This window comes from Ochotona princeps, chromosome 5 (assembly GCF_030435755.1).
Source record: "Ochotona princeps isolate mOchPri1 chromosome 5, mOchPri1.hap1, whole genome shotgun sequence".
NCBI lineage: Eukaryota > Metazoa > Chordata > Mammalia > Lagomorpha > Ochotonidae > Ochotona > Ochotona princeps.
The window spans coordinates 102,605,824-102,619,938 of NC_080836.1; the positions used below are offsets into that span (position 1 = coordinate 102,605,824).

A 14,115-nucleotide genomic window follows, 5' to 3' on the forward strand; every position below is an offset into this window, starting at 1 on the left:
TTTGGCCTCTGAGTGCTCTATAAGTAAAGTCCCTTTCAAAGCAGGAAGTACTCTCATCTCCTTACTTCTTGGTGGGCTAACCTGTCATGGAGCTAGAAAGGATGAAGAGGGGAAAAAGGGTGGTGGATATTTGGCCTGCTGTCTAAACCACTCATGTGTTGTGCACCGCCTTGCAGGGTGTGAGTCTCGGCTCTGACACCTGGTTCCAGGTTGATTCCCTGGGAAGCAGTGGTGATGAGTCGGGGTTGGGCTCCTGCCACCATGTGGGAAATCTGGATTGAGTTCCTGGCTCACAGCTGTGGTGATTGTGGGTGTTTGAGGCTGGCGGATGGGTGTTCTTTCTCTCTCTTTCTCTCTGACTTTGCCTCTCATTGAAAAAGACAAATTAAAAAAGTGAAAACCTTAGCCAGATAACAGTTCTTAGAATCATCAAAGAAATGAATTGTTTTTTAAATAATTTTTAAAAATTTTTATTGGAAAGGCAGATCAGATTTACGGAGAGGAGAGAAAGCGAAAGATCTTCCATCTGCTGGTTCACTCCCCAAATGGTCACAACGGCCGGAGCTGAGCCAATCCAAAGTCAGGAGCCAGAAGCTTCTTCTGGTCTCCCACGTGGTTTTGGTTCATCTTCTGCTTTCCCAGGCCACAAGCAGGGAGCTGGAAGGAAAGTGAGTAGCTGGGACACAGACTGGCATCCATAGGGGATGCCAGCACACGCAAGGTGAGCATTTAGGCTATGGTGCCGGGCCCAGGAAACAGAATTGTTGAAAGTCCAATTTCAGTGACTTTATCTCACCTGTCTTGTCTGCTGCCTGTATTCGACTGTGAGCTTTGGGAAGGGAGAGAGTGGCTGTTAGTATCGTTCTCCATGCTCCCATCTCTGAGCAAGAAGCTGCCCTGCCAGTCCTTGGCACAGCTTTGTGGCTGAGTGTGTAAGATGAATGTTCATCTTGCCTGGCCCTCCTCCAAAAAGAAAGAGCAACTCCACAGAAGTAAACGTGTTAGGTGGACAGGCCTCAGTGGCATTACCAGCCTTGTTTCCTGGTTTTGCCCTCCTGAGCTGTCACACAGTGGGGTGACCACATGGCAAGGCGTGCTTGCGCCCTTGCCCACCTTGGCTGCTTCAGTGTCATGCAGCCTTGACTTCTGACTTTTTGCAGACTTGGCTCTTCTGTTGAGGACAAGGTCGGCTGTAGTCTCTGAAGCCATTCCTGGCATTCCAGTTGAAAACACACTGTACCCTCACTCAGGACGTTTTTCATGGCTTCGTTTGAAACAGGCACTGGGCTTGGTGACTGTCTCCCATGCTGTCTGCTCCAGGGTCCCCGAGATAGTCAACACTGATGAATACCTGTTGAATCAGGACTGATTGGTCATCTCTAGTATTCTATTTATGTTGTAAGTGAATCTCCTACTGTAGCATGGGTGTTGGTCATCTAAACATGGCACACCAGTAACAGAAACAGCTTAGTGCTTGGTTTTATGTTGTCCCCTATTTTGGCAGTTTTGTATCTTTGTCTCAGCATTTTAGGAGGGGAGTGTTATTTCTCAGGATACTGTTTGAGTCTGGGTGTTTCAAAGGCCTGGGAGTGCAGCTGGGGCCTGGGGAGGGTTACAGCTTCCTGCACATACTGACCTGCTTTGAAGGCTGCCCCACCTGCACCTCGTGCATGAGTGGAAGCAGGCTCTGATCTGGCACTGAAAAAGCATGAAGGTGGAGGCAGACTGGGTGGCCTGGCTGCTGCAGCCAGGATTCCTGTTTGCATTAAGAGCCAGTTACGGACCATTTTGAATTATTGACTCATTTAGCTCTGTAAAGGAGCCAGAGTAAAACATATGCATCCAGCCTCTGGAGACTAAGTAGCCTATGTTGGAAATCAGCTTGTATCACTTTGAAAAATTGTTAGAGAAACAAACAACCTGGACAGTTACTGAAGTTGAAAGAATAAAAAAGGCTATTATGTAATGAGTATATAATCCCTGGGTGACCTTGTTCTTAAAGTTGAAGCTTGCATTTGGAGACCAGCACACACAGGCACCTAAAGTCCTACGAGTTGCTGCTCTTCCGCTTCTTGCCTAAATCTGTGTTTCTTACCTCTGCCTGTTCACAGCAGGTGCCGGCCTGAGCTGTCAGTTTTGGATGGAAGCCTGGGTTACAGACATCAACATCAATCAAACTGTGCACATTTAATGAACAATTCTTGGGCATCTAACTTATTTTTTAGAACAAACTGTAGTTTAAAGCTTACTGGAAATAACGCATATGTATGGAGAAATTGTGAACATATACAGCTAGATTTTCTCATAGATTTTACTTCTTGCTTTACAGGGTATATTGAGAATTAATCCAAAGAAGTTTCATGAAGCTTTTATTCCTTCCCCGGTAAGTTTAATAACTTTATAATTAACTTACTGTCACATTTAATTTTTCAGATGAGCTCTGAAACTGAAATCATATAATCTAACTAAAAAGCAGAGTGGTAAAACAAAACTGAGGATGGGCAAGGATTTATTTCAAATTTAAATAAACAAAATTTGCTTATGGTTCCCAACCCCTTCTGCCAGTCTTAGGATCAGTTGCCAAATGAAAGGGATGGCTGACATTAGTTACAAGGCTGTGGAGAGCAGCTGGACCCAGGCAGACTACCCGCCAGTTCATGTAATTGGATGCCCTTGGTTTATAGCTTTAAAGGATTTATGGTTTTTTCCACTGATTTGAGTTAATCTTTCCTAAACAAATACACTATCTGCTTTCGATGTACTGCATGAGCTAAACTGAACATCTGTCCAAGAATAACGTGCAATGCTGTTTTCTTTTTGGTCAGCATTTCTCAGCTCCCTGTTATGCAGGTGATAGGACTTGGTACAAGGTTCTTTACCATTGGGTCTTCAGACTCTTATGTTCATGGCTCGTTTTAGTAGGCTCGCTCAGGACACAGCATGTTTACCTTGACACAGTTAACAACAGGTCCCTGGAAAAGACTCAGCTGGATAAAGCTGGGAAAGCCATAGGTATAAATGTCTACTCAGAGACAAAGAAATAGAATACCTGTATTTCATTATGTTAAATGACAAGTTCAGTAAATGTTTAGTCATGTGTTTCCTAGATTTGCTAAGTGTAGCCTTCTTTTTGTACACTCTTCTGAAGCCAAGAACTCACATGTACATTCAAGTTCAAATCTCAGCCACTGGGACTAGTGAAAAAGTGTCACGTTTCACAGTATTCTCTCTGAGGAAGATTCTTGTGTCATTACTTTAGTTCTCATTGAGGGTCAGCTTTAAGACCATTACCTAGCTGCAGGAGCGGTCATATCACATGAAAGAAGTGTAGTTTAACATGGGTGTTAGATTTTAGGGTTTGCAGATAAAGTCACTTGCAGAAGTCATCCAAGTTTCTCATGGACATCTCTGAGGAAGATGATAGATAAACCACCTGTGAAAGCCTTCTGTTGTTTGCACATTGGAAAGAATGATTGTTCCTTTGGAGGTAAACCAGTTGGAGGAGCTTGAATGTGTTAGGAATCCTATTGGGTGAAACATGTGGGTTTTCAAAGATGGGAACCCCACTCAGGGTAGTATGGAGTTCATCCATGAAGCACCTGGGTCTGAGCATATTTGGAGCCTCTCATCTCTTGAGCATGCCAAGGTCTGTTTTCAGTGATTAAAAGAACAAGAAGAACTGCAACATTTTGATAATCTTGTTGCTTGCTTTCTGTCTTCCCTGAGTACCCAGGTGTGGATCTCTGTGAGCTTAGTTCCTCACAGATGTGGGCTCTAGGACTTAAGTACAAAAGCAGACAGACATACCTAACATCAAATATTGGAAAGTTGGAAGTCATCCTTATAAACTGTTAAGTAAAAGCTGTCTCATGATACAGTATATTTCTTGTCAGACATAGCTCTCCATACCTAGGTTCACATGTAAAATTCTGAGATTCCTTGGAATTCCATGTAGGAATGTGGCTACCTGAAGGGAGGCCCACCTCTAGCTAACCCCATTCCTTTCCCAAACTGAATCCTTGACCCATCGCGGCTGTCCTACCTGCAGGGAGGGCCCTTGTGCACACGTATCCAAGAAACACCCTTTAGCCAATTGAAGGCCAGGGGGTGCTGTCAGTGAGTGGAGGGGAACTTGCCTGTGCATGCCCTGGAAATGGAGTTAGGGCTGGCTAGTCCAAGGGAGCACTCCTTGCCCAGTGAGGATGATGTGGCTGGAGCAGAGCCAGGGAAGAAGTCCTCAAGAACGTGGGGCCTGGGGCCTGGGGCCTGGGGCCTGGTTAGATTCCTGCAAGTTCAGTGCAGATTGTTTGCAATTTCAAATGAAGTGTCTCTGGTTTGATTTGGTTTGCTAAAGGAAAGCCAGGAGGCAAAAGCAAATTAGTGATGTTTCAACAGCTCACACTTGTTCTGCTTGAAGTTGTATTCCTTGCATGTCCTACTTAGAAAGTTGTAGCTGGTGTGCTGTTAGGATTGGCTTATCCCTGTGTCCTGTTTATTCCTGTGGTCCCTGGTGGAGTGAGTGGTAAGGCATCTCGGAGAGAGAAAAATACAGTAAACAATGACCTCTAGGGAATTAGGAATAGACTAACAGCCACTATGGAAGCCCAATTGCAAGTGAATGTATATACTCTAGTTTTGAATACTGGAAGAGTTCTGCATTCTCGTTTTGTGGATTTTGGGGTCATTCTTTGTTTTTTAGAAGTGTTTAGAAGCCAGAGGGTGCATTGTGGAAACAGTGAATTTTCCAGAGATCAAACTCCATTGCTACCAGTGGTCTGGGTTTGTGACTGTGGGTATTTAATGTCCACATATGAACTTGTATGAGCTGGTAGAATGACCCCGGCAGACCAGGAAGCAGGTGTCAGAACCAGGGCCTGAAGGCTGTGTGCTCCACTGACTGGAAGAGCAAAGACGGTTGATGGTAAAGACACCTCAGTTCTCACAGGTGGAGGCACATGTTCTTTACCTGTAAAGGAGGGGCTGAATTAGTTCTTGTCTAATATTTCTCACTACCCCCAAATCCCCAAGTCTTTGGAGAGATCAAAACAGCTCTCTGGCTACTTAGGTTTATTCTCATTGATTTTTAAAAATGGTTGTGAATTTATGCAGTGTCATTTGCTGTGTCAAAATGTCTGTGTAAGTTAGCAGGCTAGGACCAGTGAATTGTTCATCAGGTATAAGCAAAACTTCGTTTTGGGTAACTTAGATTCATTGTGATTTCTATTGATAGACAGCAGATTTTTGTTTTTTTGTGACAAAAATAACAGAATGAAACACTTTTGTGTACCTGCTGCTCTCCTGGAATTCTCAAAACAAACCAAAAAAACCCAAACAAATCAGTTTGAATAAAACCATGTAACTTTAAAGCAAATAAAGATAAAATTATATTATTATTATTATTATTGCAATGCCTTTTTATCCTTTATTTTTTTTTGAGGAGAAAAGAAATAATTGAATAATGAGGAGAAAAGGACCAGTTGCAAAAGCCTGTTTTTGTGTGTGTTTTTTTTAAAAGCACAGTTACTATTCTGTATTAAATGGTCCAAGAAGCTTTGTAACTTTCTAGTGCATCTTGTCAGGGGAGGCATCCTCTTACAGCTGTAGAATGTATCACTGTTCCAAAGGGAGCTGTTCCACTGACGCTGGATGTACTGACCACCATGTCGCACTGGGTGCAGTCCTGTAAGGATTCCATTAGGTTATCCCTGGTCTCTTTATAGCTCTCTAGGGATGTTCCACATCCAGTTTCCTTTCTTTCTTCTCTTTATGAGCTTTTTGTCATGTGCATGCAAATAAGGAGTTTAACTCCTTGGCCTTAACAAGTACTTTAGAGGAATGCCTGGAACTACTAATATTGAGCAGGTCCCAAAGTTTAGTGCCTTGCAGACAAGACTTTCCGCAGTAGATGTAGGCTTCTGAATGAATCTGGGCAGAGCTAAGTGAGTGATGAAGTAGCTGTAGATGGGTGTGTTGTCAGGGGTTTGACCTGGCCCCGCTTTCTTGGGCTAGGAAGAGGGCAAATATGCTCATCCTAGCACCTTGGATCCCTAAGCTGCCAAAGGGTGGTTGTGAAAGAAATCTTTCACTGCCTGTGTTTTGACCCCTGAGGATGGGTTAGGATGACCTCCGCCCAGCTGTCGTTTCAGGGAGGTCTGAGTGATCCTGTGGCTTTTTAAACTGCAGACAACAGTGAGGGGGAATGATGTGCCGTGCTTGAGTTGCTGTGCACTGTCTCTCAGCCATCTCTTCCTTATTTCTATTGAAAGCTGGTCGTAAGCTCAATAATTCTTTGGGGCTAACGTGGAAGCTGTTCCTTGAGGACCTGGTGGTGTCATGGTTGGCAAGCAGTGCAGACCACAGCTGACAGCCCGGAATTGGACCAGAAATGAAACAGAACAATAGTTCTAAAAAATCTTGAATCATTTGTGAATGATAAAAATGCGGAGTACTAGAATGTCTTTCCTGGGGCACAGGGGCTGGTGATTTTGGAATGCTTATATGATAATGCTTGCCTATAATTCCATAATAATCACCTCAGCCTGTTGAGTGTTAAATCTTTGTCAAGCATCTCTCTTAGGAAACTAGAGTGATGACTTCCCAGACCCTTCTGTTGTTATTGCCTGTAAGAAAAACAAACATGTAACCTGTCCCCAATCCTTTAAGGGAGCATATGGTATGAAGTTTTGGAAGAACAAGAATGAGAGTCAGTATTTTTTTTTTTTTTGAGGTTCTTTATTTTTTTGTTTGTTTGTTTCCAAATTCTCTATTTCTTCTTGTCTCTCGGGGAAGGGGAGAGATAAAAGGGGAAGCTACATTCAGCCTCCCAAATGTCTTAGTATCCAGGAATGGGGAACTGCAACCAAATATCAACAAAGGGTCCTGCTGTAGGGCGTGTTCTGAGGGTTCTGACCGAGTGGTTTGGATAGTTCTGAAATGCTGTCGATTTCGCCAATCCAAGGGTGAGGCAGCCTGCTTCAACCAGTCCATTAGCTGACACAGTCAACCTCAGGTCTCCATTCACCCAGATTTTTGCGGTCGTTGTTTGCTAGGGTAGTTGTCCACTTTGTTCTGTTCTCCTCCCTCTGCGATGATACCAAATGGGCTGCCTTATTCTCCATGAGCATCAGGGTCTGTGTGCATTCTTCTGCCTTTTTGACTTGTGGGCAGGTCGAAGGACCAGGGCCAGGCACTCACCTCGCATGTGGGCTCCAGGGACTGGGCCAGGCGAACCAAGCCTCCACCCCTGGGGCTCATGAACCCAGCACCTACCTTGCAGGGGGTGTCAAGAGACCAGGGCCAGGTGATCCGAGCCCCGCCCGATCCCCTGCCCCTGGGGCTCATGAACCCAGCACCCACTGACCCCATACTGGCATGGCTCACCTCACCTCAGCATCCACTATCGTGTTGCACAGCATGGCTCAGTCCAACTCCTGCTGGTGTGTGCTGCAGCCTGGCTCAGTACAGTCAGAACCCTGTCCCGTCCCTAGTGTGAACTGGCTGACATTGAGGCCTAATTTCGTCCCTCCTACACCATGTTCTGGTTCACAGATCTGTCAGTAGGTGTTATGAACTGGCCCAGCCTGGTCTGTCCTCAGACCTGACCCACATGTATGCCAGTGAGTACTGTCATCTGGCATGGTCAGAGTTGCTCCTTGACTTGATTCTTGTGCTCACCTGCATGGACTACATCCCTACAAAGGAGTTTCCCAGGTTCCTCTGTCGGGGTTCCTCCCAGTGGCAGATCTTACACACACCAGTGGGTCCTTGGCTCAGGTTGGCTTTGTCCACCTCTTGTTCTGGTAGGAACAGTAGCCTTGTTCAACCATCCTATACCCATTCTGGTTCCTACTGTTGAGTGTTGCAGCCCAGCCACACCTGGTCCATGCCCAGATACAGCTCTTGCGTGGTTCAGTAGGAATCAAGACCTAACCGAGCCCATTCTATATCCACCGTGGTACTCACAAGTGCTAGTGGGTGCTGGAGAGTAGCCCAGTCTATTGCTCCCCAGGCCCAGTCCTTACCTACCCTGAGGGAGGCTGTAGCCATGTCCAGCCCAGCCTGCTACCCTCATTCTGCTCTAGTACCCATTAGTGGGAGTCCCTGCCCAGCTGGAGCATCCACTTAGCTCCCCAGCCAGGCCTGTTCCCATCTACAGTTCTTGAGTGTGCCAGTGGAGGTTGCAGTTCCATAGGACCACCCCAACTCTTAAGTTAATTAGCAGAACTTGTATTTCCACGGGGTTGGGCCCACTTATCCCCCGCAGAATCTACCCCCGACCTGGTTCTCTTATGTGCTGGTTAGTGTTATGGCCCTGCTTAGTGTGAACTGTCTGCTGTTCTGACACTCAGTCATGTACTGGGATCTAGCCCTGCCAGACAAGCCCCCAGTCCTAGCTTTCATGTAGGCTGGCGTGCGGTGGTCAGCAGTGTTCCATGCTAACAAGCCCAACTCAGGATTCCCATGTGGGCTGGTGCATCAGTCTGACCCATACAGGTCTTCCAGTCTCTCCCCTCCAAACCACCGGGTCTCAGTCCCCGCGCTTACATGCAGGCACAGTGGCCCTGTTGTTGGGGGTCCCTCAGGAGTCATTCCACATCTACACACACTGTCCTTAGGCAGTGAAATCTATTTTTTGATGAAATATTTCAAAAGTACCTAATTTTCCTCATGGAACCTTCTGATGGTAAAGCTCTGCATCATCCTTGGCCATCCTTTTTTTTTTAAAAAGATTTATTTATATTACAAAATCAGATATACAGAGAGGAAGAGAGACAGAGAGGAAGATCCTCTATCCGATGATTTACTCCCCAAGCGGCTGCAATGACTGGTGCTGCACCAATCTGAAGTCAGATGCATGGAGCTTCCTTTAGGTCTCCCACACGGGTGCAGGGTTCCAAGGCTTTGGGCCGTCCTCGACTGTTTTCCCAGGCCAGAAGTGGGGAGCTGGATGGGAAGCGGGGCTGCTGGGATTAGAACCAGTGCCATATGGGATACTGGTGCGGTCAAGGTGAGGACTTTAGCCGCTGGGCCACCGTGCTGGGCCCGGCCATCTTTTCAATGTAAGGGTTTTTGCAAAGGCTATGACACCTCTTGGCTTTGGAAATTGAAATACTGAGAGTGAATTGTTTCTGAGTATGAGATTGAGGATGAAGATGCACACACCCTCTAGATCTGTCATTCATCCTGCACCTGTGTCAGTGCATAGCAGGAGTGTGAAGACACTTGATGAATCTCATATCTCTTTCCTTCCCTTTTTGCCCTGTACTTCACTCTCCATGAAAACAGCCATGATTTGTTCTTTGCCACTTTCCCGAGGGCTAGTGTGACTGCTGTTTCCTTGGTCAAGAACACAGATCCTGGAACTTGTTTCTGCTCCTGCTCTCAGTTTTTTTCTTTAGAAATTTATTTGTCTTGGAAAGTCAGAGTTACAAAAGAGAAGGAGAGATGGTAAGAGAAAGATCTTGTATTTGCTGGTTCACTCACCAAATGGCTGCAATGGCCAGAGCTGGGCTGTTCTGAAGTTTGAAGTCTTCCATGTGGGTGCAGAGGCCCAAGGGCTTAATTTCTCCTCCACTGCTCTCCCAGACCATAGGAGCTGGATCAGGAAGTGGAGCAGCTACAACATAAAGGAGCACCCACATGGGCTGGCAGTGCTGGCAGGCTGAGGGTTAACTTTATACCACCCTGCTGGCCCCTTCCAGGCAGTTCCTGGGAGACTGTTGTTGATGCTTTCTATTTTTTACCTTTCCTTGATACATTAAAAAAATCCAATTGCATAAAGAAGGTATTGGTATGCTTTATTTAAAACAAAAAAAAATAATCTAAGAATAAATGACTTCTTTTTGTATTTTGTAGATAACTACATCCAGTGTCAGCCTTTTGCTTTATGGATTTTAATTTATTTGTTTTTGGATCCTTTGCTTATCTGGTGACTTCTAGAATTCTGATAACTTGCAGAAGGTGTGCGTTCATCTCCTTTCAGGTGTGTGTAGGGCTGTTATGTCAACCGACAGGTCATAGGATCTGAAAATTTTAAGCCAAGTAACTAACTGTTGTCTCCTAGCCTTGGGTAAGCTCTTGTTTTCTGTTTTTCTCTAACCTAGGATGGTGATCGAGACATTTTCATTGATGGGGTCATTGCCCGAAACAGAGCCTTGAATGGGGACCTGGTGGCCGTGAGACTGCTCCCTGAGGAGCAGTGGAAGGTGAGTTATACTCTCCCTTGCTGATGAGAGATTTCTGTGGTTGCCGATAGGCCTTCTAGACTCAGGGTCACAGGCCCCTTGCCCTGTGGTGACACAGGTGTTCCCTTGGAAGCAGGCCACTGAGTGCTTGGAACTGGGAGGAATCTGCTGGGCAGGCAGCTCATAATTGGAGTTGTTCCTGCTCTCTCTCTAGTCATCTGTGTCTCTTGTCACATGCCTTGCATTGGCTTTTGGTATTCCTCTGGGTAGAAGAAAAGCTTGGCAGTGGGGAGAGGGGCATTCAGATGCAATATATGTTGTTCTACGTTCTGTGCTGGGAGAGATGGACCAGCCAAGCCGTGGGGATGGTGACAATCTTGACACACTTCTGCTGCCTCTAATGACAAACCCAGATACTACATGTCTGATTCTTTAGGGCCTAGTTTCCTGATTGGGCAGAGATGTTCTCAGCATGGAGTATTCTGAGTTTCAGGCTCCATCTGTGTCTTGTTGATTTATTTATTTATTTGAAAAAGGAGGAAGGGAGGGGGAGAGTGAGTGTGCATGCACAAGCAGGAGTGTGAGTGAGAACTCCCCCATGTGCTGAGTTTGTGTCCAGATGCCTGTGGTGGTTAGGTGACTGAAGCCTGGAGCCTGGAATTCAGTCCTGGTCTGCCACTTATGTGGCAGGAACCCAAGAACTTGAATTATCGCTGCTGCCTCCCAGCGTATGCAATAACAGGGAGCTGGAGTGAGGAAGCAGAGCTGGGATGGGAACCCAGGAATGTTCTAGGCAGTGTGGTTTAACCGCAAGGTCAGACATCAACTCTGGTATTAGTTTTTATTGTTTATGGTAGAAATTCTTTGCATTATCTTATGAAACTGCCAACTAGTATATCTAAGTCTGCATATGTCTTTGTATCATGTGTCTTATTTAGCTCAGTTTATTGGCACTCAAGAATTGGATGTCTCCTACAGTGATGAGTTTTTGTGTAGTGACTGGTGGTGTGGGCTTTTAGGCTAGGCTTAGGTCTGAGTCTTGTTGACCATTCATCTGAATAACCTTGGGCAAATCATATGTCCTGGAAAGTTATATGTCCTGTGCCTCATCCATAAAGTGAGAATAATCATAGTCCCTACTCCACAGGCTTTTCATGAGGATTTGTGACAATCTATGTAGAATCATAGAGCAGTGCCCCAAAATCTTAGACTGCTGAGAGCTCAGAAAATGTTAGTTATTAGCTTTTTCAGAAATGTTATGATATGAGGAGTACCAGTTTCTCTAAGAACTCTGTAGAAAATAGGGCTTGGCAGCGTGGCCTAGTGGCTAAGGTCCTCGTCTTGATCCCATATGGCCGCTGGTTCTAATCCCGGCAGCTCCACTTCCTCTCTATCTCTCCTCCTCTCAGTATATCTGACTTTGTAATAAAAAAAAATAAATCTAAAAAAGAAAATAAATTAAATTCTTTTCATCTGTTAAAGCTGGATTAATTGAGTTACAGCTATGCGTGAGGTGTGTGTGGGTGCAGGCTTTGGTCATGATTGGATGGACGCAGTTCTTGCCTTTAAGGAGTTTACAGGCTTGTGCAGACTGCAAGTGGAAAGCAATGGGGACTCATCACTTCACACAAAATTTTTAAAAAAATGTATTTATTTATTTATTTATTTATTTATTTATTTACATTATGGGGGTGGGAGGGGAAAAAAGAGGTTTTTCCATCTCTTGGTTGCCTCCCCAAATGACTGCAACAGCTGGGGCTGGGCCGGGCTGAAGGCAGGAGCTTCAGCTGGGTCTCTCATACTGATGACAGGGCCCAAGCACTTGGGCCATCTTCTGCTGCCCACCAAGGCTGATTAGCAAAGGACTGGATTGGAAGTGAAGCAGCCGAGGCTTGTGTCCATGTGGGATACTGGCAGCCATGGCAGCTCCTTAACGATTCTTGCCCCACAAATTTAATCATAATTTTAATTAGTGCTATGAAATTAAATGCAGGTTTTGTTTTTTTAAAGTAGAAATGAATTTTCTTAGTATAGTTCCTCCTTCTCACCTTAGCCCCAGTAGCTGCCAGTTAGGGATATAATCTCTTCCAGTGCTTCTTTAAAAAGCAAAGCTAAGAGTTGATTCCCAGAGGGAAGTGGTGGGTTCCCCCCTCTTGGGTCACTACTCCCGTGGGAGGGCATGAAAACTAGGACAGGGGCTGGGGTGACTAGATGGAGAGGCACTCAGCAACATCTGTGAGGGCTGGATAGTTGAGTTGGTTGGAGGGAACTAAGCTTCAATGCCCATTGACAGGTACGGGAGCCAAATGGGAAGCGGGACAGACTGGACTAGTCTGCTATGCATACTGGCAGGCCAGGGTGGGGGCGGGCCTGGTGGGGGTTATTGTGGGTCGCCCCGACTGGGCTGCAGCTCCCACTGGTTGATGAAAGGATCGAGTACGTGCTGGGCAGAACCAGGCAGGACTGCAACACCCTTGGTTCCAGTGCAACTCAGGACTGAGAGCAGAACCAACCCAGCAATTGCAACCACCAGCTGATCGTGGTGATGGACTGTGCCGGGCCCGGTGCTTGCTGGAACATGCGGGAATCTGATCTGGGAATACCTCAAAGTTTCTTTGGATATCTCCCGAATCGGACTGCTGGACTCAGAACCCTAGCCAGGAGAGACAGAGGACAGAACAAATCAGTCAACCACCTCAGCTAAATGTTGGGCAGTGAAAAACTGGGCAAATGAAGACTCTATGATGGACTGTGACAATCAGTGGATTCTTCAATACCTCATCGAGCTGGGAGTGGTGAGACTGGCAGCGATCCATAACTAGAGAACTATTAAAACCACTTGAGCAAATATCTCAGAGCATGCCCCACATCTGGGACTTTGGCCGGGTGGGAAACTGGGTGGGGCTTCTCCCTCAATATTCCCCTTCACCTCAGATACATAGATAGTATAATAAAAAATATATATAATAATAATAAAAAAAGAACTAGGTGAAAGGTCAAGAGTGGAGGCAATAAAAGCAGGCCTCGAGAGAGGCCAGAGAGAGACATTTCCACCACCACCAACAACAAAACAAAGAGTTGATTCCCGGTCCTAGGAACATAGATTGATTTAAGTGATGTCCTGTGTTTTCAGAAACATCATCTACCTCATGGTTGACCAAGTTCAAGTCAAGAAGAATCAGAGAAAGGACAGGGAAGGTTGAGGCTTTCACAAATGGGGTGGGAATGGAGAAACAGAAGACTGTGTAAAGGAAGAAGACAGGAATGAATAGTTAGCAAGTTGGGTGGGTTTAGGGAAGAGCAGGGTGGGTGAGAGGCGTTGGCTGCTTTAAGGGTTGTTGGTGGAGGGAGAACATAGAGTACCAGCTTCTCTGCAAAAATGGAAGAGATTCCTTGAAACAGCAAGGCTCAGCTGCTGGTGTCCTTACTGCACTTGGCTCTTGGCAGGAGATGGCCAAAACAAATAAATGAATACTGGCATTGTACTGGTCAAAAAAGGTCCGTGTGGCACCCAGACCTAACATCCAACAAGTTCCAACAAGATCAGCGCCACCAACAACCTAACTATATCGGATACCTGGTGTCTCTCTAATCGTGGGACATCCTCCAACCGGAAGTGGGAGAAAGGTTTCAGAGACAACAGTGCAGCCTCAGCATGGTATCACAGGAGGTGGAGAGTGGTGAGCCAGGAGCTGGGGATGAGGAGAACATGGTGGAAATCTACCGTTAGAACCCAAACCTGGAACTTGCTGGAGGTTGTGGCACAGGTGGCTGCAAGCAAAGAGTTGTGTACCAACTGCAATAAGTATAATTGAACTGTAGACCTGTGGATGACACAGCTTAGAAACCTGCCCCAAGGAGAAGACTCTACTAACCAGAAGTACAATGACCAAGAGCAAAAGAAGAGACAAAGGCACAATGAATATTATTG

The 14,115-nt window shown here is 45.9% G+C and overlaps 1 protein-coding gene across 3 annotated transcripts in view; it reads left to right on the forward strand.

Annotated features, from left to right (window-relative positions):
- The window catches only part of DIS3L2 (DIS3 like 3'-5' exoribonuclease 2), a 371,962-nt gene that overhangs the window by 72,925 nt on the left and 284,922 nt on the right, over window positions 1-14,115 (forward strand). For all 3 annotated transcript variants that reach the window (XM_058665113.1, XM_004577199.2, XM_058665114.1), the window contains exons 4-5: window positions 2,330-2,383; window positions 10,104-10,205. In XM_058665113.1, coding sequence (XP_058521096.1) covers window positions 2,330-2,383; window positions 10,104-10,205 — 156 coding nt within the window. The remainder of the gene's footprint in view (window positions 1-2,329; window positions 2,384-10,103; window positions 10,206-14,115) is intronic.